Source organism: Uranotaenia lowii, chromosome 3, assembly GCF_029784155.1.
Source record: "Uranotaenia lowii strain MFRU-FL chromosome 3, ASM2978415v1, whole genome shotgun sequence".
NCBI lineage: Eukaryota > Metazoa > Arthropoda > Insecta > Diptera > Culicidae > Uranotaenia > Uranotaenia lowii.
The window spans coordinates 260,131,809-260,156,848 of NC_073693.1; the positions used below are offsets into that span (position 1 = coordinate 260,131,809).

Here is a 25,040-nt window from a genome sequence, read left to right on the forward strand (position 1 = left end):
GAAGATCCATTTCCCGGGAATTCCCGAGATCCCGGGAAAAAGTTAAAAATTAAATTTCAACAGTCCATTGCCTACGAAAGCATTTATGTATGGTATTTTTACATTTTTACCCTTATTTTGTATTTTTTTTTTGCCCTTATTTTGTAATGTTAAACATTTCAAACTATTTTAGTACCGAAAAATTGCAATCAAAACTACCTTAAGCAACAAAATACACATTTTTTAAGATGCCAAAAGTATAAGAAATTACCCTGCTAATTTAGGGGCGCTCTCATACATTAAATAAGTTTTTTTTCTGTCAGATGTCGTTTTGAGAAAACCTTAAAAAAATTGTAATTTTGAAAATTTGAGTACTTTTTGGCAAAACTCTAGAACATTGCAAAGATATCAGAAAGATAATTTAATAAAAAAATAATTTATGCATTAGACGGTTAAACAATAATTGAATAATATCAGGCTCTTCATTAAAATTAAAGATTAAAAATTTAAAAAAATTATTAAAAATTTAAATACTAAAAGATATATGAATTCAATAGACATATTTCAAACCGAATCAATTTTCGCATTTTGATGCAAAATTTAGAAATAAAATTGAATTTTAAATAAAGTAGGTTTGCTAGACTTCAGATAATTCATCAAATCTTATAAATTTTCAGATAATTAATCATTTGTTTAAAATAATGAATTCATTTCGATGATTTTGCTACTGTTCACACTTCCGAGTTCTAAATTATGAGTTTTTTTGAAATAGAACTGTTCAATTATTTTCATAATGTTTTTTTTTGGAATTGTGTTGTTTTGTGTTTTTAAATCGTTGTCGTTTTTCACTTTTCCTTAGGAATGTAATAGTTTTTTTTTAATTCAAAGTAATAATTTTTCTTTTAAATTGAAGTTTTAACTATTTATCAAAGTAAAAAAAAATTGATTCTTGCTGAATCTGACCAAAAATTCTAATGAGGGTTGAGTAATTTTTTTGGAATATGATCTTTATTTATTGAGTTTTAGATTTCCCGGGATTTTTCAATCGTTTCCCGGGATTCGTGAATTCCCGAAATTTTCCGATTTCCGGGATTTCCCGAGATGAACACTCTCTAAGGGCTATCCTGATGTCGTGAAAACAAATTTCCTAGAAACTTTGCGTTTAAAGACCGACAAATTTTCATGAATTATTACGTTCTTTATTTTTTTTCACTGAAATTTCACGAATCACCTTAAAACTGTGTTCGCGATTGTTAATGTGATGTGGCTTTTGAATACACTGATGAATTTTTACGCGATTTTCTGCACAGTTTTCAAACATTATCAATTTAAATTTGTTTATTTTATTTAATTAGAGAAGTTTATTTCGTGGTTTTGCGCAGTAAGTGCGGTTACAGAGAAACAATATACTTTTCCATGGAAAAAAAATTGGAATTGGCAATCGGTGACCAAAGAAATGAAGCACCTACCCACTATATGGGAATTTATGAAAATAAATTATTATAAATGAAACTTAAAAAAAAACTCAAACTAATAAGATGAATCAAGTTAAACATCACCTCATTAAATAAAATGTGATTCAATGAGATAAAATAAAAAAGACAAAACTTGGTAAATAATGATTAATAATCTATGAATTTGAAAATAATGAGGCAGAACAAGATAAACTAGTAAGATAAAATTAAAATTGAAAGGGAAGAACGGGGTAACGTGAGCCATGGGGAAACATGGGCCACGCCAAATATCTCAGCTGTGTGTTGAAATAAAAATCCCAATCCAATTGTTATCGTCGTCGTTTTGCGAAGGTATTTTTATCAATATGTTTTTGACTTATGTACGCATCATATGCTTCTTTTATTTAACTAGCCTAAGAAAATGTACTGGCATAATCAAAAAATCACCCGCAAATTGCATCCGAGGGAGACCTTAAGTTCATAACCAGAATATGCTCATACGGTTATGATCTTAGTTTTGTCATGTTCTTTCAGGTGGAAAAGGAATTTTTGATGAAACACACAAAAACGCAACCATTTTCCAAATCATAGCTCGTGGGGAATTGTGGGCAACATTTTGTGGGGTATCTTAGGCCACCTATATTTTGATGTTTTTATACACATTCAGAACTTAAAAAACATTTTTCGTGAAAATATTTTGTCCATTTTTTCCACGGCGAAAGAGACGAACATAAATCCTATATAAGGAATATTGCCGAAACGTTCGTGAGCCAGGTTTTCGAATGTATTCGATCATATACAACTCTCATTCTAATTTCATCAGCTAAAATTACTTTAAAAACACGAAATAAATTATGAAATTTTAGTTTTGGGTCAACTCATAAACTTTGCATGTTATTTGGTCAATTTTTTTTTCAAAAAATATTACCTTTTTTGAAACAGTCAGAACTTTTGGAAAGTAGGGGAGATGAGGGCATAACGAGCACCCAGGGCATAATGAGCACTCCTTTTTTCTACATAAGTACGTATTTTCTTAAACAAATTCTCATAAGGACTTGTTTCGTACTACCCATAGTATTTATTTACCAACAAAAAAGAAATATCCTTTTTATCTTTACAGAAATATTAAATAATAACCAGCTAGGTTCTCAAGTGACGATAATATTATAATTTTTGAGCACCACCAAATACTCTTTTATGACCTTTAAATCATCTTGATCTGAATTGTACACACTGCAACATGATCTACACATTGTTTCTCAATTTTAAACATCATAAAATTTTCGATTTTTCACTTTTATCAATTTTAAAACGCTTTTTTACTTTAATTTGTTCACTAGAGGCGAACAGAGCACTATCAATGAAGGCATAATGAGCATTTTCTGCCACGGAATCTAGCAGCGAATTCAACTCGATGAAGTCAATTGAATAATTGAGCTACTGCTTGGCTTGTTTCGTCTGTCGAATTGGCCTAATGGTAAGGTGTCGGAGAGGTAATCAGTAGACTCGAGTTCGATTCCTGTTCGAGGGGATTTTTTTTGTACATACCATTCATGATTGATTTTTTTTATTGTTACATTATACGGCTAATAGAATCAAAGCATCATCCGTCAAACAAAACACCAGCAACATAATGTATGAGCATGTGACACATTCCACCGTGACGTGAAATCGCTTTTCCGGACTTTTCTGCACTGTTTTCATTCTAGAAGTCAACCAATTCACTTGAAAATGAAAAAAAAATGTAGCAAACGGTCGCAAATTGAATTTTCTTCAAAATGAATAAAATTTGGTCATTTTATAATTTAATTTATTTTTGTTGTGATAAATTACTTTTGTGACGTGAATTCACGCTAGAATTAACCATTTCGGACTTTAGTACATTCATCTTTGATTTCCTGTTCTCTCTGTGGAAATAGAATATCGGTGTCTTCAAATGAGTTGTAAAGAAAACAATACCCACAATTTGATGTACGTAGCTTCTCGATTGAACAACAACGAAAGAAGTTATGCTTATTTGAAGTTGTGACGTGAATTCACTCAGTTCAAACAGAACAGGGTAGTTGACTGAATTCACGTCACGAAATATAAAGTTATACTGTGGTTATACTGAACCATTCTTTGGAGTCTTCAAATTTTATGCACAGTTTCGAAAACGATATTTTGTTGTTCCGACTTTTACAACCATGAATTTTTAGTATCTGCACCTAACTTTTTCCTTATTTTGATTAGCACTTAAATAGCAACATATTGAGGGATCATATGTTAAAATTACTACTGTCTTCATTAGAAGATTCACCAAAAAAAAAAAATTTTTTTTAATTCTTTTTTTTTTATTTGAAAATAATGAACTTATAAAAAAATCAACTAAATTATGCTCGATTTGTCAAAATCCGACCATCTGGAGGGTCAAAACAGCTTTCAGAGCACATTTTTCATATAAAATTTAACAAAAATCAAATTTTGTGACGTGAATTCACTCATTCGCGCTGTTGTAACTCAGCTAGATTCCAACCGATTTCTATAAATTCTAGTGTTTTAGAATCGTCTTACCATTTTCTAAGAAAATCTCATTTTTTATTCCAAAAACAGTCAGATTTTTCTCGTAAAATTAAAAACTTCCCTTTATTTGTGACGTGAATTCACTCATTTGCGACTGTTTTTGTTCACTTTTCAAACCAACTACATTGGATATAAACAAATTCTTTTTTCTACAAAATGAAGCTGTTTTTTTTGGCTTCTGAACATACTAAAAAATTTTCAAAAAAAAGTCATCCATATTTTAAAATTCATGATTTTGTAAAAGTTGTCAAAAACACCACTTTTTTCAACAAAAAAACTGATTTTCAAAATCATCTAAAACATGTGTAAAAAAACTTTTTTCTCTTTTTTCCGTTGGTTTTGTGTGATTTGAATTATAAAAATTATAGACCATTTTGAGATTTTTTGATACGCGAACGGATAAAAATCACTTTTGAGCGGTACAAGCGCGTGGAATGTGTCATGTGTTAGTTCTTTGAATTCTACAAATAGACCTAGATTATTTTGTTATTGCTTTGTTTGATGAATCTACGCCTCACCGTTTAGTGCAATCATGATCATAAATGATTAATGAAAAAAAAATCACCTCGACCAGGAATCGAACTTGAGCCTACTGATTACCTCTCCGACATCTTACCAATAGGCCAAATCGTCAGACGATACAAGTCAAGCTGTAGCTCTATTACTCAGTTGACTTCATCGAGTCGAATTTGTTGCTAGAATCCCCGGCCAAAAACGCTCATTATGCTTTCATTGATGGTGCTCATACTGCCTCGGGGGGTTTCTCATTATGCCTCTACAGTGACTGGTTTTCAGCTTTCGGCAAAAATTTTTAAAATGCATTTTTAAACGTTTTTATCTACTTTTTCAAGTTTTATCCAATTTGGCAATAGACTATTTGAGTGTCTGAACACGAAACAATGATGTAACTTACATATTCAGATGTTCTCTTTGGTTAAATAAGCGTTTTCCTTAAGGTGGCCATTATGCCCCCATCTCCCCTACCTCATTAAAAATTTAAAAAAAAAATTGCCTTATGATACATTAGAAATGTTAAAAATCATACCATTTGTTTTTTCCATTTTTTTTAGTTATGGAGTGGCCCATGATCACTCATTCCCACAAACACATACAATAAAAAAATCAAAATGAATAAAAAAAAACATGAAAAAAAGGACAAAATTAGGATATAAAAAGACCAACCGTGAAAAACCAAATTAAAACAAGAAATTAAAACCAGGACGGAGGGCAAAACAAGATAAAACTAAAAATGCAACATATAAAATTGGTCATTTTTATTAAATTTTGACCAATACATACAGATGTTGCGAAATATTTGAACAAACATTGAAACTGCCCTCAACTGAAATTAAATCTATCTAGAGCAAAAGCAATTTATGTGTGAAAGGGATCGCCCATAGATGATAAATAAATTAAATAAAAATCTAGAAACATATTGTTTTATCAAGTGAGTGTTTCAAGGGACGAGCAATCGATTCTAGGGATCAAATTATGGGTCAAGGGTTGGCAAAAGGGGTCGTCCATATTATCTTTTCACTGTTTTTACGATGTTGTCTTGATCATGCATCGGTTGAAAATTTGCACATTGGAGTTTTACAGCACAGATAAAAGATTTCATGTGTCAAATTTTGACAAGGGAACGGCAAAAGGGGTCGTTCATAATAAGTTTCCAATGTTTATATTTCTATAATAACGTTATTGAGCGTCACATCGAGTCAAAAATTTTTAACACGAGAATTTTACAAGACGAGGTATCGATTCCTGATATCATTTTTTTTTTCTCTAAATCGACAGAAAAGATGGTCTTCCATATTATTGTTGTTTTTGCGTTAATTGCTTTAGTATGCATGGAATCGGGTGTTTTACATAACGGTTGATTTATTCCAGGATTCAAATTTTCATTGAGCCGATTTACTGAAAATCCAGCTTTCTGTCACTTACAGCTTCTAAAGTTAAAGGGAAATCGCCAAATTGGATTTCAAGATGGAGTCGAACAACAAGAAATTGACTGCTTCTCGTTGAGTCCTTCTTCCATAACCCATATTGAAAGGGTTTCAAACGATTTCCAGTCATTCAGGGGGATAAAGGGCACCATAAACTGAGCCACAGCCCGTGACATAGAGGATAACCTCCAAGTCTTCTAATCCAGCGGGCATGAAATCGAGTCCCGGTCACGGCACACATAGTACACTTTCTATGGGTTGGTGGTTTTAGCATTTATAAGATGCTAGCCATCATATCCTCGAAAGAAGGATAGGAGGAAAGGAATTCGAGGAAACATCAAGTTTCATTGAGGTCTTGTGTGTGTTTGAGTTGGTTTAAAAAAAAACTTAGACGTGGTTTGAGCCTAACATTTAGCATTGAGTAAAAACATAAGACTTTAATTGATGTGTGACTTCATTGGGTTGCAAAACTCGCACCTGATAAGAAGCAAAAGAACGTACAGAAAATTTGAATAAGGTAAGTATTTACAAATCCGATGGTTTCCCTATGTACGGGGTAAGATGGTCCCTGAGTGGGTATTTATCGTTTGATTAATTTTCCTTTTATTTTAAAGTGGTGGTTTAGGCTTTCAAGTCTTCTAGTGTGAGGACTACACCCAAAATTGAGCCTTTACTCCAATCATGAGTTCTCGTTATTAAAGCACAATTGGAAAAAGATTTGATCCTTGCATTTTTTTCTTCAAGTTTTCACGTCATATCTACTGTTATTTTGTTTCAACGATTCTGGAATTGGCTTGGTTTTTTGTGGTTTCCAGGAGTTAACGCGTGTTTGTTCTGAGCAGTACAAGGACCTGCTTAAAAAAAGATCTGAGTGTATTTTAAAATGGTACTAGCTTTGGTTTTCCAAACTTTCATTGATAAAATTTGACACATAATTGTAGCTCATTTACTTCTTCCAAAATATCTTTACAATCTGGAAGCTATCATATTTTCGTGAACTTTAAAAACCTTTTTTTTTCTTCTATTTGATGATTAATTTTTATTCAACTGCAGTTCTTCATATGGGTTCATCTTCTCGGAATTTCACCGAACAACAAAACAATATTTCAAACCCAGGTCTGCATCAATGAAATGATTCATCCAGTTACAGTTTTGAAAAGAATCAATTGTTCTATGTTCCAAAAAAGGTGAATGGCATGAGAAACAGATGAAATGGTTTTAAATGCAGCCAGCAATTTCTAGTTCCGGGTTAATCTTGACACATCGATCGAATAGCGAAGATGTTGAACCGAATTGTTTCGTTGAGGTGCTGTTTAGTGTTCCTTAGTTCGTTTCTGCTGTGGAAAAGTGCAATTGCCAATAGAATTTCGGATAATGTTGACTTACTGGTTTTTAATAGGTTTGAGTCTTGATAAATAAACAAAATATGAACTAACATAAGTCATTCAATCATTTGATCCTTCAGAAACACGGCAACGGTGGAAAAGCTGTCCAACATAACTGGAAACTTCGCCAAAAACGGATGCACTCCCGGAGAAAATTGGACCCTCATCGTACACGGATGGCGTGAGGGAACCGCATCCGAATGGGTGCCTCCGATGTTCCGGCTGTTCCAGAAGTATCGAGGAGGATGTGTTATGATGATGGTTTATGCCAATAATGACATTACGGTTGACTATTTTGGAGAGCTTACTCCTGTGTTTGAACTTCTTACCGCTACACTGCTCAGCTATCTTAAGTTTATTGAAGCGTCCGGATTTGATGCCAATGATGGATTACTTTTCGGTTTTAGTTTCGGGGCACAGATGTCATTTGAAGCTGGTCGTAGATTCGGTATTCAAAAGTTGGGAAGAATCGATGGTATGTTAAACCTAAATATAACATTGAGAAATGATTGACACTTCCATAATTTTTCCCCCAACAAGCGTGTGAACCAGCTCGTCCGGGTTTCGATGACAACTCCGCCTTCAGCGGCAAAGATCCCAAAATGGCCGCCAAAATGGTTCAGTGTATACACACCAGTAACAGCTTAGGAACCGTATTGCGAAATTGTCATGTTGACTGGAATATGGGCAACTGTGGAAAAGATCAACCGGCTGCTGGGCCTTACCCGAAGGGATCTCACGGTCTGTGTCCTCATTTCTATAATAGTGCTTTCGAGCGAAGCTTCGTCCCAGTCAAGAAACCCTCCGACTGTGAATCCAGCAGACCGGTTCTGGAGTGGCCCGTAGGTCTTCGGATGGGATATTTCTGCAACATTAGCGAAACAGGAGTTTTGAGTTTACCTAACGGAATAACCGGTGATCTGTTTTCGCCCACCGCAAAGGCGTATCCGTACAATGATGAAACAGCTTTGAAGGCAGAATGCGAAAAGATGAAAACCAATTCATGGAAAGATCTTCTGCTGTACCAACCTGGATATTATGAAAGTGTAAATAAAATGTGTTCTGTATAACATTGTTGTCCAATAAAACAAAATTAGGAAGACAGTTTTTTCAGACATGTTTTAAAAATAAATATCTAAATCTGTTTACAAAACTTCTTTAGTCTTCAACCCATAAACGAATAATTAATGTTTTTGCAGAGGGAGAGTGTTCAGATCAAAAAGTGGTTGATCTGAATTGCATGTAAATCGATTATTAGTTTATAAAAAAAAATCAAAGTTTCCTTCATTTTGAAGTTCAATATGTATAAAGACAGAAAAAAACTCGGTGAGGATTCCGGTCAATCTACATAGTAAAAATTGGCGAGCCTTTTGTTTGAGGCCCTTTTGCGGATTTTGTACAGTCAGTTCTGGTGTGTTTAGAGGGTTCTTCAGGGAAGACAGAAAACGCTTTTGAAGACACTCTTTCGCGATTTTTTAACATGATATACGATTTATATTATCATGACAACCAGGTGTTGGATCTTAGCAGAAAGAACATTTTTCTATCAAACAAGATTGCTTAGATGAGAGATTATATTTCAAAAAGAAAAAAAAATGAAATGTCGGAAGTGTGGCACTGACAGTCAATTAGATCAGCGATACAAAAGAAACGTATTTCGGGGTTATATTGATCACTTTTTTTCAATATTTTTCAATTATTTTGCCTGTTAAGGGGAATGTTACAAGTTTAATATTTTAAAAACCAGTAATGGATTCCTATGAGCGTAAAACATGGTTGCAGAAATTTATTGGACTGCTTCCAATTTCATTTCAGTCTCCATTTTGACGGTTTTAACGAGTTCTGTTGATCATAAAGAATACAAAACACCTTCATAATTGTTTACAAACTCTAGTTTTTCAATTTAACCTAGCTTTTTAACGTTTTCCTTTAAAAACATTTATTATCGAAAAAAAAACTATGATGCTGCATACATAAGGTTGCCAGATTTCCCGGTTTTATCCGGATTTTCCCGGATATTTGATACAAAATTTTAGAACAGTCTGGCTCGGCCGGTTGCCCGGATTTAATTGAAAATGCCATTTTTTTCACTTTATTTGGCAAATAAAACTAAAATAAATTAAATTTTGTTGTAATTTTTTTTATTCAGCTTCCAAAACAAACAACAAATTTAGCACATTATGCAAAAATAATCATGAAAGGATTTTTTGAAGGTTAAAATACGATTTCAAATTTATTTTTGAATGTTGATGAAAAAACTGTTTTTTTTCGATTTAGAAATTAAGTGCCCGGATTGTGCCAGGTTTTTTTTTTAAATTGTCCAGATTGTCCGGCTCGGATACGTGTTGAAATATTTTTGGCAACTTTATGCATACTTTTATGAGCAAAAATAAAAACAACTGCTAAATAGTTCAAGCTTCAAAATACAGATGAAATTTTTCTTTCACAAATTTCCCAAGGACCTTCCACTTTTTCCATTTTCGTTTTTTATTAAGTCAATCAAGTAATAGGATTCCTATCCATTTGTTCACTAAGGGCTTACTCTTGGGAAATGTCCTTACTTTTTAAATATCCAAAATTTATCATTAAATGACTACTAAAATAGCACTATAACTTTACATTTTCAAAGTATAAAAGTTTTTCTTTCACATTCAACCACCCGTTAGCTTCTAAATACTTTTTGGTATTATCAGGAGATTTGTTTGTTTGCGAGCTTTGGGAAAATTAGATATTTTAAGATTTTTAAATTTAATTTTTACTAACAGGAAACAATTTCAAATACAAACCAAATTTTGCCTATTTGATACTAAATTTAAAGGATTACGTTGAAAGCAGTTTTCAAAAATTCAAACTATAGACTGAGTTATTGATGATAATGTTGAAAAAGTTATAGATGGTCATAGCTACCCGGTGATCGAAGATGCACCGTTTTACGGTACTCAGGTATCTGCTGGTAATATGGTACCTGTCGATGAAAATGTAAGTTTGATTAATTTCGTGAATATATTTTTGACTGAAAAAATGACATTTTTCGTTATTTAAGCAAAACTTGTAAACTGAAAAAACAGAAAATCAGCTCGCAACTTTGCTTGCCACCTGAAGATATATGCTATACAATCGTATATAACTGCATTGATTCGTAATAATGTGCATGCAGTCGTATATCTATGCAAAAGAATTCGCATGTCTGATTCTCGTAAAACGTATTTGCTGGCAATCGTAAAAGAATACAAACAAATTCAATAAAATCGTGTAAGATGATAAAACATTGATGATTGGAATCGTATTTAAGGATAATTAAAAATGTTGGTCATTTTTTAGATCATCGATGAATTGTTCTACGATTTAAAAGATTTATGTTAAAGAAATATACGATTTGCTTTTGGTTTAATGCCTTTGAAGCAAATCCCCTTGAATTTATATATTCCAGATAGCGTGGAGGAACCATCATGTGCTGCCGATCGTTTCATCAGGGAATCAAGTCCAGGTCCTACTACAAAATCTTCATGAACGTTGAAAAAATTCTGCAATCAGGCAAATAATAAATTGTACGATACAAACTTTAATTTGACAGCAAAAAAATGCATTTTTTTAAATAATTTTATTTTTATTCAAAAAAATAAAAATAAAATAATAGCCCTGCATTCAAGTCGTCAAACTTTCCATATTGTTACGAAAAAGGTCGTATATGAAGATATTCATAGTCGCATATTGAGCGAAGACCTACAAGATTACAGCCTCAATCATCTACATATGATGATGTAAATTATCAAAGTATATTCAATAAGAATCAAGGTAGTCGTAAATGATTCGTTTGACAAGTCGTGCAAATCGTAATAAAATACAACCCAAATCAAGAATATGTGTTCTAACGACCTATATGTCCTCCAAAATAATATGTATATATACTGGTTTTGCTGCTTTTTATCCGATATATTTAAACGTGTATTTGCACGTATATTTGTGTTGCAAATTCGAAATACCCACCTAATGGTTGTCTGGGTTGTATGAACTAAATTTGAGATCCATTTTTCCTCCTTGCGATCGCTCAAAAAGGAGTTCGTACTGCGAACTAAAACTGATCCTATTTTCCTTGTGCGAAGAAACTTTGTGTATGGTGAACTGAAAGCACTAACGGTGTTCGGCTGTCAAACTGCATTTCGAGTAGCTTCTAATGAAGGAATAAAAGAAGTGCAAAGGGGAGTTCAGCTGTTGAACTTAGTTTTGAGTGGGCCAGTCTTAACCTAGTTTTGCAATTGCTTAGTCGAACTCAAAGTTGAGGGCTGCCACTTAAGTGCTGTTTTGAACCAAAACATCTTAATTTTGAGTTTGAAAAAGGTGCGTTTATTTAAGGATTTTTTTCCAAAATGTTGCGGAGCCAGGTTTTTTAAACAATTCGATCATACACAACTTTCTATTTTATTTCTTCATCCAAACTCGCTTTAATATTACTAAATGACTTGCAGTTTTGGGTCAACGCATAAGGTTTGCATGATATATTGTCATTTTGAATTTGGTGGTTAATTTTTTTTCAAAATCCAAAAATTTATCAGCAATCAGAATTCGGGGAAATAATTACAAACAAAAACTTAACAATTGCCAATGATACGTTGGTAATGCTGAAAAACATGCCATTTATCTTTTTCATTTTATCTTTCAAAATAAAAAAAACGGATCAATGAAAAACAGGACACAAGTTACCTTTCTGTCTCTTATTTTTCCACATAGCAAAAAAAATCTTAAACACGATTGATCTATTTTTTCACAAGTGTAATGAAAAAAATGTTACTTTCCACTCCTTTTGATGTAATTTTAGTCATTTTTCAAAAAGCGGATAGAGATAAATTCTTTTGCTCTAATTTTACATTTCGTGATGTGAAAATCAACCTGTCAATGCAATTTATATCACAAACAGCGTAAAATTATATCTGTTGGATTTAAAACTGAATTAAACAGTTTATCTGAGCCATTTGCCAGTCAAGTCAGTATTCGCAAAACCGGGATCTTGTTTTCAAGGCGCAGCTCCAGCACACAACGGATTATTATTTCGAAAATATTATATTAAAAATTTTTAATTGGATAAAATTACTTGTTTCGATTCCAACAGTTTCTGGCAAAAATAATTAAATTATTGACAAATAAAATATATATATTTTTGATAAAAAGCGGATACGACTTCCCTCATGGAAGCATTGGTGAGCCAATAAAATTTCATAAAACCATGACTCAGCATCAATATCGCCGAAAATGAAATTTCAAGCACCTAATAAAAGAACCAAAGTCAAAAGATATTCATGATTCAGCCTCAGAAAACCTACCACAAAGGTTTTCTAATTTAATTAGGAAAATTTATAAAATCTATTAAAATTCTTGAATTTGGACAAAAATCTGGAAAAACATCTGTAAAATTTTGATTTTTTCACGATTTTGAAACCTTATTCAATATCTCAAATGCAATTATTTCATACGGAACTTAAAATTAAAAAAAAAACAGTTTATAGAAAAAAAACTGAGACTTAACGAAAAAATTCAAATAAAATGTAAAAAGCAAATTTCGATAATGGGAACAGAAAAAATCGCTATGGTTAAGCTCTGTGAAACTTGTTAATGGAAGTAATGAATATACCATCAGATCGGTTCGAGCGAAAATGGCTATTATTTTTCAGAGAACCGTTCAAATCTTTTGACGAACTTTTGAAGACTTTTGAAATTTTGTTTTTTTTTATAATAAAAGTTTACCAAATTGTTTTTCCTTTTTGTAAGGAGAAATATTCGCAAAACATTCCAAATCAATAACAGTATTTAAATTATTGAAAAGTTATCAAGATCAAATAATGATTCGATTTCGACTGGTTTAATTACATTATATTAAAAAATATTTTTGAAAGTACATGAATTACAAATTCATTCGAATTGTTTATCCTTTTTCATTTTTTTTTGTCAAAAATTTGTAATTATTTTAAATATCGTATAGCTTTGCAAACTAACATTTCCTAAAATAAATTTGATCAAAATCAAAGCAAAGAAGAACTTAAAATCCACTTAGATTTCAGCAAATTAAACTTACCATAAGGCAATTGAGCCCTAATGTCAGTAAAATGCATCGAAGCCAAATAACCAATTGTTTATATACACAAACATTAAAAATTTATATAAGGTACTGAAAACAAAATTTGCGATCACACAGAAAATAATTTATTCAGGCTCAAATAAATAGTTCATAAATAATAAATCTAAAACAAGCTTGAGAAAATTTTAAGCTATCTTTACGAATTTGATTGACTTCAACCTTTAGACCTTCTTTATACTTCATTTCCCACGGACTCATCATTATATGGGTAGTTCCTGACAGTTGGCGCATAAATGTCGCCTGTGATACCGCTGAAAGAAAATTCACGAAATTATTAATTAATCAACACAGCATTTGACATTTAAAAAACTTACCTATCCATATCGCAATAGAATCCCATCCGGAAACCGGCAGGCCATTCCGTCACAGGCTTGAACGATGGGCAGTGACCGGGCTTCTGGATCGGAAAGAAGTTATGCTCGAAAGCACTATTGTAGAAATGCGGACAGAGTCCGTGGGAACCCTTCGGATAAGGTCCGGCAGCTGCCTGTTCCCTTCCACAATCTCCCAGAATCCAGTCTAAGTGACAGTTCCTTTGATGTGTCCCAAAAAGCTGGCTGGTATGAAGGCACTGAACTTGCTTCGCTGCGAGTTTTGGGTCCATCCAACTAAATTCGATGTTATCATCAAATCCAGGACGAGCTGGTTCACAAGCTAAAAATAAATGAAAAATCTCAAGTAAAATTCTACTAAAACGAATTTCAGAGATTTACCATCGATTCTTCCTAATTTTCGGAAACCGAATCGTCGACCTGCTTCGAAAGCCATTTGAGCACCGTAGCTGAATCCAAAAATCAATCCCTGGGCCGGATCAAAACCGGAAGCTTCAATGAATCTGTAGTAGTTCAGCAGCCTGTTGGTGAGATTTTCGAACACTGGAAGTAGCTCCGCAAAATAATCGATCGTCTTATCGTCGTTGGCATAAACCATTATCATAACACAACCTCCTCGGTGCTTTTGATACAAACTTAGCATAGGAGGAATCCATTCCGTAGAAAGGCCCTCACGCCATCCGTAAACAACCAGGGTCCAATTTTCTCCGGGAGTACACCCATAGACCTCAAAATTTTTCGCTGAATCCGCTAAAGAATGAGTCGTCGATGTGTTTCTAAAAATAAATGTAAAAAAAGCTATATGTCTCACAAGTTTCTTGACCTACCTCAAGTTTGTACCTGTTGAACACCAAAAGATCCACACTTTCGGTGATACGATTGGCATTTAATGGTATCCAAAAAGATCCCAAGAAAAAGATTGCTGTCCAGTGCCATCCGAACATTTTTATATTTTGAGAGACCAACACACCCGTTTAGGTCACTTACCCGAACCAGACTGCCCAAAGTGCTCCAAACCTCCAAAACTAATATCAACCATGTATCTTTATTCCGGATCGGAGTTTCACGGCTCTTAATGAAATTTCGGCTGGGAGCCAGACGTCTGCCAGTTGACACCTCAAAGCTAAGAGCGGCTCGTGTCTCTTCTCTAGAACCGGTACTGGACCGACGAAGACAACGCTCCAAATTCGTCTTATTTCTTTGTTTCTATCTCTTCCACTACTGATTGATAGCACTTTCACTTGCGATCGATTCCGTTGTGAAGTTTGGGAACGTCTCCAGAATAACGATCATACTGGCTTCGGTTTGGACGGTTTCTGAATAGTGAATAACGGAACGAATACGAACACTGAGTTGTTGACATTTATTTTTAAGGTTTTTGTGCTTTAAGATGACTCAAAGTTTTCGAATGTGATCTTATTCATTTTGTGGAGTTAAACAAAATGTTAAAATGATTGCTTCCGGTGTAATTCAGTGAGAGAAATTCCCTAGAAATTCTTAAGCTATGCTAATGCTATGCTAATGCTATGCTAATGCGATGCTAATGCTATGCTAATGCTATGCTAATGCTATGCTAATGCGATGCTAATGCTATGCTAATGCTATGCTAATGCTATGCTAATGCTATGCTAATGCTATGCTAATGCTATGCTAATGCTATGCTAATGCTATGCTAATGCTATGCTAATGCTATGCTAATGCTATGCTAATGCTATGCTAATGCTATGCTAATGCTATGCTAATGCTATGCTAATGCTATGCTAATGCTATGCTAATGCTATGCTAATGCTATGCTAATGCTATGCTAATGCTATGCTAATGCTATGCTAATGCTATGCTAATGCTATGCTAATGCTATGCTAATGCTATGCTAATGCTATGCTAATGCTATGCTAATGCTATGCTAATGCTATGCTAATGCTATGCTAATGCTATGCTAATGCTATGCTAATGCTATGCTAATGCTATGCTAATGCTATGTTAATGCTATGCTAATGCTATGCTAATGCTATGCTAATGCTATGCTAATGCTATGCTAATGCTATGCTAATGCTATGCTAATGCTATGCTAATGCTATGCTAATGCTATGCTAATGCTATGCTAATGCTATGCTAATGCTATGCTAATGCTATGCTAATGCTATGCTAATGCTATGCTAATGCTATGCTAATGCTATGCTAATGCTATGCTAATGCTATGCTAATGCTATGCTAATGCTATGCTAATGCTATGCTAATGCTATGCTAATGCTATGCTAATGCTATGCTAATGCTATGCTAATGCTATGCTAATGCTATGCTAATGCTATGCTAATGCTATGCTAATGCTATGCTAATGCTATGCTAATGCTATGCTAATGCTATGCTAATGCTATGCTAATGCTATGCTAATGCTATGCTAATGCTATGCTAATACTATGATAATGCTTTTGAATAATTATAGATCGAGAAAAGATTAATTTGAAGTCGTTGATTTGTATCTAATGATTTATTCAGAACAAAATGAAACCTTAACAGATGAAAAGATCGAAACGATCTCACCAATGAATTTCATTAAGTGTCGTATCTTCATTGTAGGGTGGGTTTTTGACCGTGGGGGAGAAAAGATCGCCGTGGATTCCGCTAAAAATAATCAAATTTCTTCATTACCTAAATTATGTTTTCAAACTGCATACAAAAAACATCTCACCTATCCATATCACAGTAGTATCCCATGCGGAATCCCTTAGGCCATTCCGAAATCGGTCGATTGGAGCTACATTGGACTGGTTTCGGCACAGGTGAAAACTCATGTTCAAAGGCACTGTTGTAGAAATACGGGCACAATCCGTGGGATCCTTTCGGATAGGGTCCTGCTGCTATCTGTGATTTGCCGCAGTTGCCCATGTTCCAGTTGATGTGACACTTCCGAAAGCTGGTTCCCAAACTGTCGCTGGTGTGAATGCACTGAACCTTCTTGGCCGCCACCATCGGATCCAGAAAGCTGTATTCGACGTTGCTGTCGAAGCCTGGATTGGCTGGTTCGCAGACTGGTGAAAAAAACGAGATTAAATATATTCTTCACTTATTTTTGACTTTCAATTTCCTAGGACGAGTTTAACCAAATAGCTTTTGAGCTTAAAGTTTTGATGGTTTTTAAAAAAAATTGTTTTTTTTTCTCTTGTATGCCTTAATTCACCATTCAACTTCTAAGCTTTCAAATTCTTCATTTTCTTTAGAATTATAGTTAAATGACAATATCTTAAAAATATTAAACTTCTACTTTGAAGTACTTTGAATATTTCTTTCGCGGACACAGCCCTTTCACCATGCAGAATCTTTTTTAATTAGTAATGATAGAAAAAAACATAATTCATGTGATTTGCAATATTCTTCGATTTCAAAAAAAAATCCTACCTTGTTTAATGAATCAACATTTCTTGGGCCTTCTCAAAAGTGATAAAAACGTTGGGTCTTATAGTTTTAAACAGAAAAGATGGACTTAAATGGAATACCGATATTAAAAAGTGTATAAAATTACAAATTAATTGTAAAGTGTGCAAAATAGTAGAAATTTTTTTTATCATAAAAACATAACAGACAGTTGACTTATTAGCCATAAGGTTTACAAATTTCAGGCATAAAATTGATTTTGAGGGATATGTATAAGTATGTGTGCCCTCTTTGTTTTTTAATCAGATTTTTTTTCATAAAAAAAACGAACACAAACACATATTGGCAAGTTTTTACTTCATAATTTTTAACCAGAAAGATATTTTTTTCTTCAAAAAATCAATCCAGCATTTTTGTAACGTTTGAGGATATAAGGAGTGTTTTCGAAATAAAATGCAACAATTTGTTTTGTTAATAATATTTGAATACAGAAATGGAAACTGATGGATTTTCCAGTAAAGCTTATCAGTAATTTAATGTGTACGTGTACAAAATTTGGTGACAATATGTCAAGCGGTTTTTGAGATAGCTTCAATACTGAAGTTGATTGACACCATTTTTTGGGCAGCGTCGCGAAAAATCCAGAAAAGTTTCAGTGGGAGCCTCCAAAACAGCTGGAAATCAACTATTCCACCAAAGTTCACATGGTTAATCGTTTGAGAAGTCCTAGAGGGCCTTAAAAATAATCCTAAATTTTAATAAAAGTGAAGATTATTGATTCCACGAAGGGAGAGGAATGTGAGTGGTTTTTCCAAGCTCAAGCCAAAAATATGAATAGAGGAAGTGCCAAAAAGTCAAATTATTCTGACAGGTTTGTCTAGCTGACCTATAAACAACACCGACTTCATTTGTATAAAGTAGGAAAGCTGCTGATAAAATAAACAAAATACGGAGGTCAAATCGTGCGAAAAATATTTGGACTTCTTGTGGGGAGAAGTATTGAAAAATTCCGTAATGGACAGCAAAACAAATTCTTTAGAGGTCATCTGGTAGGTTTTCAACCAGAAAATTTTCGTTAAAAAGTCTCACCTGTATTTTCCGGAGATTAACAAGGAGAAAAAAATTTAGAAATTTTTCACTATGTTTATACACTGTTAAAGCTGGATCTGAAATCGTGCCATTACGCTAAAACGATCGGCTTAATATGTTATAACTTCCACGACTTTCAAAGTTTTTATTTATTTTTAGGGTAAAGTTTTTGGAAACAGCAAAATTTATCAATAAAAAATTATTTGAAAAAAAAGATGATGATAAATAGATGGCGCACGTGTTGCCGAAAAATTAAAGCCGAAGAATTACTTCACTGAAAGCTATTTCAAAAATCACTTGCAGAATGTCACAAAATTTTGCATTTGTAAACACTGCATTACTAGGTAACTTCACTGAAAATTTCATCAATTTACATCCATAAGGTCAAAAGTTATTCACAAAACAAAAAGTTCTTTTTTTTCGAATACACTCCATAAATTCATAATCTTTTTAAGAACGAAAACAAAATTTAATAATTTTTTCTGAGACATAAAAAAGATGTTTTTTGGTAATATGTTATTTTTTTTTGTTTTTTAACTTCTCTTGGTTAAAGCGAATGCCACGCGCATGTCAAACAGCTGTCATAATTACGGGATTGAGTTTTCGGAATGATTTTTTATTTTATTTTTTGGCTGAAGATAACCTGGGATCGAACTCATGACATCCATGACTCGGACATTTTTTAGTAGTTCTGCTTGTGGACCCATCTTGTCCGCGATAAGTCTTTAAAAAAAAGCATTCTGGCAACCGGTGCCCAAAATTTGTAACTAAATCAGCATCAATCAATGCTAATGTTCTTTGGACTTATGCCACTGTAGAGCTTACATAGTGCTGAAAAGCATTAAAGTTAGCTTGAGTGATGCAAATTTGATGCTTAGAAAATATAGAATTTGTTGTTCTGATTTAGAGCAATGTTGCATTTCAAAGCATTATAAAAAGCTGATAAAATGCTGGTTGCATTTTAAAAGAGTGGTATAATTTTAACATGATGCCGCATAGCACTCGAAGGGCTGTTATGATGCAAAATTGTGCTTATTGTGCTGATGTAGTGTAATTAAGCACTGGAATGCTGATTTAATATTATAACAATGCAAAGCATTAGTTCTTATGGTTACTCGGAGTGTTAAATATAACGTTGTTTAGTTAAAATTAAATTCAATTGATCTTCAATTCTAGTGGGCATCGACAGAAAAGTTTGACCGAAAACACACTTGTACTTAACAACATTTTTACTGCAAGAAAAAAATCTAAATGAACTAAACGGAATTTCAAACAAAAAATTAAAGGTTGATTTTTTTTGGGCTGAACTAAAGCTCAAAAATGTTTTTTTTACTTTTTTCACATTCAATAAAAATAAGCCATTATGGAAAATTAATGCAATTTTCAGCATTAAACGAGCACATGGGCTGTTATGAAACATATCTATAAAAATTACATTTAAGCGAGTATAGTATTATTTTCTAGCATTAAATCTTAGTTTTAAAACTCTTCCATCGATGTATCAGAAAATATTGCCTTATTCATTTTTTTCACATGGTGACACCTTTTTATAGTGGTATTAAAATTGAGGTCGAAATGAAGAAAATACTAAATTGTGAATTTTTTACAATCCAGCAAAAATGAAATCGTATCAGAAATGATAACTTTAGTCGTTTTTAATGGTGTCGCTATTCCTACTGCATAGTGAAAAATTATATAAAATGTCGTCTGAAATCAGTTTAAATTATAACCGGATATGATAGAAAGTCTGCCATGATTGTGACATGACCAATGAGAAAACTGGAAAATATTGTCCCTGGCAACGATTTGAAGACTATGTGAGCATAATCTTGCGCTCTTTTGCATTCTCCCGATAAGTACGAATAACGTCCAATTGGTGTATTTTTCGTCGCTTTAAAAATAATAAGAATTTTTTATATTCATTGCCTTCACTTTTGTATGTAAATGCTGTTTTTCTTTAACTTTCATACGACCATTCTATGATGCATATGGAACTTATATCAAAGCAGAATAAGAATATAGCTACAAAAATGTTTGCTGGGAATTCGGGGCCAGTTTAAGGAAAAAAATCAAACATTTCATGACAAATCACATCATTAATAACAAATTGGTAATATTTTGGTTTCTTGAAAACACGAGTGGCACGCATTTGCTACATGAGGCGATTCAAAAACTTGTCTCCTACATTTTAAGCAAACATCGAAGCAGTTAAATCCGGGCATTTTTATCCAAAAACATGGCAAAATCCAGGCTTTTGAAACTTGTCAATATCTGCGAAAATATGGTTAAAACAAAGTATTTTACCAGATTTATTCCTGGATATCCGGGCAACCAAGCCGGACCAAGCTTTTCCCAATTTTTTTTTTTGAAATCAGGTAAATCCGGATAATACCGGCAATTTGAAAAGCTTATTATAAATAGTAAACGAGTTTTGAGCTTTCGAAAACTTATAAACCTAAGAGCACTTATATCCGAGATCTATTCTGGGGGACTAATTTTGGACCAACGAAATAAGACCCAATCCAGTGAAAAAACTGGCAACCCCACTAATGTTCTATTAGCTGTTAAACGGGTTAGAAATCAGCGTCAAATTGGATCCAAATTTGATCAGTTTTGGATTAATCCTTAAACCAGATCTAAAAAAAAGTATAGAATGGATAGATGAAACTGATATAATGGACCACCAGTCCGGTTGCTTTGATCAGAATTTTTGGTCTAAGCCAGCAGTTTGAACCAAAGATGCAGACGCTTTAAGGGAAAATAAAATTAAAGTTAGGTTTATGTCGTTTATGTTAAGGCTGCCAGCTTGCCCGGTTTTATCCAGGTTTTCCCGGATTTTATTTAAAAATGGCCGGATTTTTCCCGGATTTATTCACTTAATTTGGCAAACCAAACAAAAAGGAAACAAATTGTGTTGTTATTTTTTGTCTGCCTCCAAAACGATTTTTTTTTAACAGATTTTGACCAAATTTGCCCGGAATTTTCTCATCAATTTAGAAATCAAATCGCTGGGTTTTGCGAGGTTTTTATATAAAATTGCCCGTGTTTGTCCGGCCCGGATACGTTATGAATATATCCTGGCAACCTTAGTTTATGTCGTAACTTAATTTTTTTCTTATAGAAATCATTAAAAATTATGTATTTATTTTATTATTTTTCTCAGGAGCTGAATAAGTTGAGCTGAACAAAAATTTAAATTTAAAAACCTTTTCGTTTCAATTTAATTGTCGGAACTCAATAAAGCCCTTGAAAGCATAATGTTGTTTTATAACAGCACATTAAAAAATCTTACTACCTCGAAAATGCGCACTCAGAGGAAATCTTATTATAAATTTCATAAGATACATCTTATGAACCACTTTTTTGCGTCCAAACTAATTTTTCATAAGAGTCTTATGAAATTCTCTCAATTTTTATACGATGTTCTTATGAAAAATAGAACAAACGGCATTGTGAAAAAATGATGAACACATTCATTCATAGCATCAGTTTTTTTTTTCATCATCTAACAGTACGAAGCTATCACCGGTTCATAGTTATTATAGTTTTCCTTTAAAGTTAAATGTTATTGTTATCTTCGGAATGGTAAGTTCGATTTGATGTTTTTGGTGTGAACGTTGAATATATTAGTAAACTAAAATACATTATTTGTTTACTTTTCAGCAAGCTGATCGGCAAAAAACGAAAGGTCGAAGATTGAGATGCGACAAAAAAAACTTTGATGGAGCCGTCTGTTGATGCGCTGCTGATGGTGACCATGAAGGATTTAATTTTAAACAAATTTGGCAAACAATAAAGTGAATGTTTTCAGCATGAAATATCGAGAAATTTTCTTATTAGAAAGTGATTTACTGTTTCCATAAGAATCTCTTATGAAAAGCAACAACCTCTCATTGAAGTAGGCGTTCATCTTCAGAATTCATTCGCGTTATAAGACAATCTTATGAATTTCATTAATTTTTCTTATGGCGCCACTTCATAAGAGAATCTTATGGCATACATAATAGTATTTTTCTGAGTGCGTGAATACTTTTTAGTTATGTATTTCCAAAGCATATATTTCAGATTAAAAGTAATAAGTTCATGGTGTTTTCTTACAAATTTTTTCATTTTTTAGAGAAATTTTGAAAAAAGTGAGCACGATAATAACAAAAATCAAATTTATTCGTTTAACTGACAATAGAATTATTTCGAAAACCTCTCTTATTTTCTCAGATTTGAAGATTTTTACACATTTTTATTCTCATTCAATCTTAAACATTTACCTTAATCAAATAAAAAATGTAAAGAGAAATTTGTCAAAATCGCATTGAAAACATCTACAATTTTTAAAATTATTCTTCAATTTTGATTGCGTAAAAAAAAAGAATGAAATCGCCTGAAGCAGCGCACTAGTTTCCAACTTTGACTAACTGCTTTTAAAAATTATCAAAAATTCAGCGAGTTTGTTAATGCAATCTCGCAAGGACTCATTCCGAACAATAGCCGTTGGGGTCATAGTAGGGTGTTAAAACTGATCAAATGTGATAGTTTGTCAATCTGTTGATTAGTTACAATAATAACTTGCAAAGCTAGCTATGTAAATTTTAAAGTTACAAAAGGTATTAACAAAATTCATGTCTCTATGAAACGAAAATCGTTTTGAGGCGTGTCTTATCAATTGACTCCCTCGTCAATGCGGATGAAGAAAAAATGTTGTTGTTAAATGTTTTAAATTTTTTTTATGCTTGATGTGGTGTGATAAGATTTTCTGTTGAAAAAAAATTCCACCCACGCACAAAAAAGTGTTCATATTTACCCCGTTTTTTTTTTTTTTTTAAATAAGGGGTAGACAATTATGAACACGTTTTTTCTAAGCATTAGTTGATGATTAAAATTCACTTTTTACACTTACGGTAACAATTCTTATCTTCTATTCTTATCTAATAAAACATGAATTTTCAAGTTTTTTTTAGGATTGTGGGTTTGTGATAATATGAAAAGATGCCTCCCGCCTATGTATAACTGAAAATAGCTCATAACTTTTCAACAGCAAACTTAATGAGTCAAATCTCACTACAATGCACTGTTTAGAGGTGGTTTTAATCTAGAAATATAGCCAATATCAAAAAGTCATCACGTAACAAAAATCGTAACGGGGTAATTATGAACAAACGTTTTACGCCCACAAGATGCAACTTAAAAATTAGAAAATATCCTAAAATGGAGAAGGAACCAATCATTATTTTTTGATAACTATCCAGAATTTTAACATTACAGTGAGACTTGTTTGGGCTGAAAGTACAAAAAACTGAGAAATTTTGCTCAAAATTACCTCACCTAGCCCTACAGTTTTCAAATTTTGTGGACTGGTAGTTGGATAGTTGAACTACATTTTATGAAAATTTCATGAAAAAATATCAATCCTGCCAGAAATGGCAGTTGGTTAAAGTTGGAAGCGAGTGAGCTGCTTCACGCGATTTTTTTTTGAGCACAACTGTTAATTTTAGGAGTTGGAAGCTACCGGTCTTCGCAAAAGTGTCCCATTTCACTATTGGGAAAATTTCAATTTTTTTGCTATAAACGGTCTCTTTCAGTGTTAATTTTCGAAGAAAACAGCTTACAAGTATACTTTTTCTCAACTTATTCGAGATTTACAGAAAGGTGATTGTCTCTATGTTGATGTTTCTACACTATAATTTCATACAAGGCAAAGTTTATTTATTGATAATTTCCACCAGAAAAAAAATTAAATGGGTTTGGTAAGATAAAAGAACCATTAATGAAGGCTTTAAAAATTTCGCGTTCAAATTATAGAACAAAATGATCTTAAACGTTACGTCCAATCTCTGGTATAAATTAATTTTTTGAAAGCAAACACTTTAATAACTATCAATTTTCTTAAAGATAAGCCCAGGTCATAGTCCAACTCTTACCATCAATCCTCCCGAGTTTTTTGATCCCAAACCGGCGACCAGCTTCAAAGCTCATATGAGCTCCAAAACTGAAACCGAACAGCAGCCCATCAGCAGGATCAAATCCAGCCTTTTCAATGAACCGAAGATAGTCCACCAGAACATCACTAAGATGATCAAATTGGGGCACCAGCTCCCCAAAATAATCCAGATCCTTGATGTTATTGGCGTAGACCATGAACATCACACAGCCTCCACGATGCTTCTGAAACATATTCAACATATCCGGAACCCATTCGGTCAGAGTTCCTTCCCGCCATCCATGAACGATAAGGGTCCAAATTTCCCCGGGTGTGCATCCGGTGAGCTCAGTTTTATCTGTATTGGTTTCAATTGGCGCCAGTTCACTGGTTGATCTGGAATGAAACCGATTCCAATTTGTTTTCAATGAATTCCTTAGTCTTCTGTAAATTTTGCTATCACCTGTTGTAAACTAATAATTGAACATCTCCTGAAACGCGATCAGCTTCAACTGTTATTCGGTTATTCGATATTATAACAACAGCGATTATCAACCTCAAAAAACACAAACATTGTCTTAGGTCACGCATGGTTTTTCGTTCTCAAGAATATCCGAAAAACACGTCTTAACCAAATCTGCCCCGAAATGAAACTGGGACAAGATTTTGCACAGATATCACGATGAGAGCTCAATGACCCAGTTTGTTGCTCAGTTATAATGCTGTCCCCCCTCCCGAAAAGATAAGCAGCACCTTGAGTTGTCCGGGTCCAAGGTTCCTCTCGAATGGTGCACTGTCATTGGAATCGCGATGAAGATGAGTAAGGGAAGCGAGCTGGAAAACACCCACGCAGCGTTATCTGTGAATGGAACATCCTCAT

At 33.3% G+C, this 25,040-nt stretch overlaps 3 protein-coding genes across 4 annotated transcripts in view; 2 read left to right on the forward strand and 1 right to left on the reverse strand.

The window, feature by feature from the left end:
• The window catches only part of LOC129751537 (furin-like protease 2), a 96,841-nt gene that overhangs the window by 26,629 nt on the left and 45,172 nt on the right, over nucleotides 1–25,040 (forward strand). The gene's annotated exons all lie outside the window — the stretch shown is intronic.
• Nucleotides 7,198–8,411, forward strand: LOC129751538 (uncharacterized). The gene is made up of 3 exons (XM_055747092.1): nucleotides 7,198–7,337; nucleotides 7,404–7,798; nucleotides 7,864–8,411. Exons 1-3 carry the CDS (start codon nucleotides 7,219–7,221, stop codon nucleotides 8,391–8,393), a joined length of 1,044 nt encoding a protein of 347 aa, XP_055603067.1. The 5' UTR covers nucleotides 7,198–7,218; the 3' UTR covers nucleotides 8,394–8,411.
• LOC129751539 (pancreatic lipase-related protein 2-like) lies at nucleotides 14,759–24,808 on the reverse strand. 2 transcript variants are annotated; one of them, XM_055747094.1, is made up of 5 exons: nucleotides 24,624–24,808; nucleotides 24,162–24,556; nucleotides 16,475–16,814; nucleotides 16,327–16,407; nucleotides 14,759–15,101 (listed from the first exon to the last, which is right to left on the reverse strand). In XM_055747094.1, coding segments are annotated over exons 1-5 (945 nt in total). In that variant the 5' UTR covers nucleotides 24,752–24,808; the 3' UTR covers nucleotides 14,759–15,100. The 2 variants fall into 2 exon arrangements, with proteins under 2 accessions (XP_055603069.1, XP_055603068.1); XM_055747093.1 differs by lacking the exon at nucleotides 14,759–15,101 and having other exon boundaries at nucleotides 16,276–16,407.

Bases quoted from the DNA above. Each gene is read 5' to 3' on its own strand.
- LOC129751538 (XM_055747092.1), top strand. From the start codon at position 7,219: ATGTTGAACCGAATTGTTTCGTTGAGGTGCTGTTTAGTGTTCCTTAGT. The intron at 7,338-7,403 runs GTTTGAGTCTTG...TTGATCCTTCAG, and splicing joins GACTTACTGGTTTTTAATAG to AAACACGGCAACGGTGGAAA. The intron at 7,799-7,863 runs GTATGTTAAACC...TCCCCCAACAAG, and splicing joins AAAGTTGGGAAGAATCGATG to CGTGTGAACCAGCTCGTCCG.
- LOC129751539 (XM_055747093.1), bottom strand. From the start codon at position 24,751: ATGCGTGACCTAAGACAATGTTTGTGTTTTTTGAGGTTGATAATCGCT. The intron at 16,815-24,161 runs GTAAGAGTTGGA...TTTTTTCACCAG, and splicing joins AAAACTCGGGAGGATTGATG to TCTGCGAACCAGCCAATCCA. The intron at 16,408-16,474 runs GTGAGATGTTTT...GATTATTTTTAG, and splicing joins TACTACTGTGATATGGATAG to CGGAATCCACGGCGATCTTT.